Source organism: Palaemon carinicauda, chromosome 4, assembly GCF_036898095.1.
Source record: "Palaemon carinicauda isolate YSFRI2023 chromosome 4, ASM3689809v2, whole genome shotgun sequence".
In the NCBI taxonomy this organism is placed as follows: domain Eukaryota; kingdom Metazoa; phylum Arthropoda; class Malacostraca; order Decapoda; family Palaemonidae; genus Palaemon; species Palaemon carinicauda.
The window spans coordinates 43,462,313-43,464,812 of NC_090728.1; the positions used below are offsets into that span (position 1 = coordinate 43,462,313).

The 2,500-nt window shown below is 31.9% G+C and overlaps 2 protein-coding genes across 2 annotated transcripts in view; one reads left to right on the forward strand and one right to left on the reverse strand.

Moving 5' to 3' along the window:
- The window catches only part of Orp8 (Oxysterol-binding protein-related protein 8), a 732,808-nt gene that overhangs the window by 586,707 nt on the left and 143,601 nt on the right, over positions 1-2,500 (reverse strand). The window lies entirely within an intron of this gene.
- The window catches only part of LOC137639393 (ionotropic receptor 93a-like), a 36,815-nt gene that overhangs the window by 24,443 nt on the left and 9,872 nt on the right, over positions 1-2,500 (forward strand). Inside the window, exons 4-6 of the mRNA XM_068371667.1 lie at positions 1-83; positions 937-1,166; positions 2,288-2,462. The exon at positions 1-83 is cut by the window's left edge and continues 25 nt beyond it. Coding sequence (XP_068227768.1) covers positions 1-83; positions 937-1,166; positions 2,288-2,462 — 488 coding nt within the window. The remainder of the gene's footprint in view (positions 84-936; positions 1,167-2,287; positions 2,463-2,500) is intronic.

Consider the following 2,500-nt stretch of genomic DNA (forward strand, 5'->3'; position numbering starts at 1 on the left):
ATGGTGTGGCACTTTTTAACACGAAAGCTGGTCATACCTTTAACAATACTGAACTAAACCAGCTGACTTCTTCAGCACTAAAGGTAAGATATATCTCAACAGTGAAAGCAACAACAATAATGAATAGAGAAACAAACATTATCACACACACATATCTATATATATATATATATATATATATATATATATATATATATATATATATATATATATATATATACATATATATATATATATATATATGTGTGTGTGTGTGTATATATATATATATATATATATATATATATATATATATATATATATATATATATATATATGTATGTATGTATATATGTATATATGTATATATATATATATATATATATATATATATATATATATATATATATATATATATATATCAGCATTGCCATCATGACTAACAATTATTGCCAACAAGGTAAAATTTTGATTTTGTTCCCTTCTAAAGAAAATTCTTGGCTATGTTCATTTCTATCACTGTTCTACCTGAGAAAATCTGATTCTTTTTGGAAAATATGTCAAGTGTGAGTGATTTTTGGTTCTGTTATTGCATGTAAATGGCGTCAGTTTTCGATTAATTCTCTCTTTTTTTCGAATAATGAGATATTTACAGAGCCACTATCAACAATTTGACTGAATATGAAAAATATCAATACCCTAAAATCCTTTAGAAGGAAATAGCCTGCGTTGCATATCATTGTTTTGTTTCATGCGTACAAGTAATTTAAATTTGCTACAGCGAGAGAGAGAAAGAGAGCATTAAGATGCATATATGATCATGTTTTTTTTTTAATGACCTGTTATAACAGATAAGTAATACCTTATTACACACCAAAACTAAGACATTATTTAGAGTCTTAGACAGTTTTATCACCTGGTTGATGTGATAAAATATCTTTAAAAACAACCAATCAGGTTCGCATCGCGTCTCTGGGTGTCAACATTCTCGTCCTGAGTGATGAAATAACTTTCCTGAAGGAGTTCGCAATATCATCTATGCAAAATCGTCTGCTGTCTGACATCACGAAACTGGTTGTCATAGGTCACTTGAATCTCGAGGACATCCAGGTCCTTGCCAGCTACTGGGCGGTCTCTATCATGAACACTTTATTGATGATACCGCAAAAGGAAGGATTGCATGAAAGGTGGGATACCTACCTCCAAAGACCTGCTCTGGTTTGCTCTAGAGCAATTTACTTGGATATGTTATTTATTTCAATCACATTTTTGTACTCATTCTATCAGTTAGGATAACGGATTTGACGATGACATGGTCATATTTTCTGTGACACATTTTCCAGCTCACTTTTTCTTTTATAGTTGATGACTTTTAAATTCATACCAAAGTTTGAAATGAAAGACCAAAACTTTTCTTACATATGTCTGCATAAAGATCTCACTAGAAAAGAAATGACTATCTAGTTTTGAATCTTTAGATTGACTTTATATTTTTGGTATATCTTAAATGGAACCACGTTTTAACAGAATACCACAAAACAATGCTAATAAATTTCTGGCACACCAGGTGGGACGTATTTACATTTATGCCATTCACCCCGTCTGGAAGACAATTAGTTCAACTGGCGTCTTGGAGTATTTCTAAAGGACTGATAAAGCGAAGCAGCCTTCCTTTCTTTCCTAAGAAATTTTCAAAGTAAGTCACAGTGATAAATACAAAACCCTCCTGTCTGATATAAAGTACATTGTATGTATGCAACTAGACCATTCATTACTTGGTAGAAGTTCTGATAATTTAAAATAAAATGCAACTGAACCACTCATTACTTAGTAGAACCTTTGATAATTTCACGTAAAATGTAACTGAACCACTCATTACTTGGTACAACCTTTGATAATTTCACGTAAGATGGAACTGAATCACTCATAACTTGATAGAATTTTTTTATAATTTCACGTAAACTGCAACTAAACTATTCATTACTTGGAAGAACATTTGATATATATATATATATATATATATATATATATATATATATATATATATATATACATGGGAATCTGAGGGGATAAGAAGTGTATACAAGATATACATACATAATGTAAACAGTAGCTTACATATACAGAATTCTGTTTGAGAGAGAGAGAGAGAGAGAGAGAGAGAGAGAGAGAGAGAGAGAGAGAGAGAGAGAGAGAGAGAGAGAGAGAGAGACTGTTTTCATAAATGCAACACTAATACTATGTAAAAAATGTTCATACCAATGCATACAAAATTTTATCGGTAGCTAATCTCTTCTAACATTAACAGTATGTACGGTGGCTCTATCAACATATCGGTCCTGCCTTACGAACCCTACTGGCTGGAAGAGAAAGCTGAGGATGGGTCAGTTATTTACTCAGGATTAGACAGACTTATGCTTGAGGCCATGATGTCTACCCTCAACTTTTCGGTCAGTCTTCTCCCAGTTAGAACGTGGGATGAGGTGAGATATGGAAAACCTTGTTACGCTGTGCCTGATTC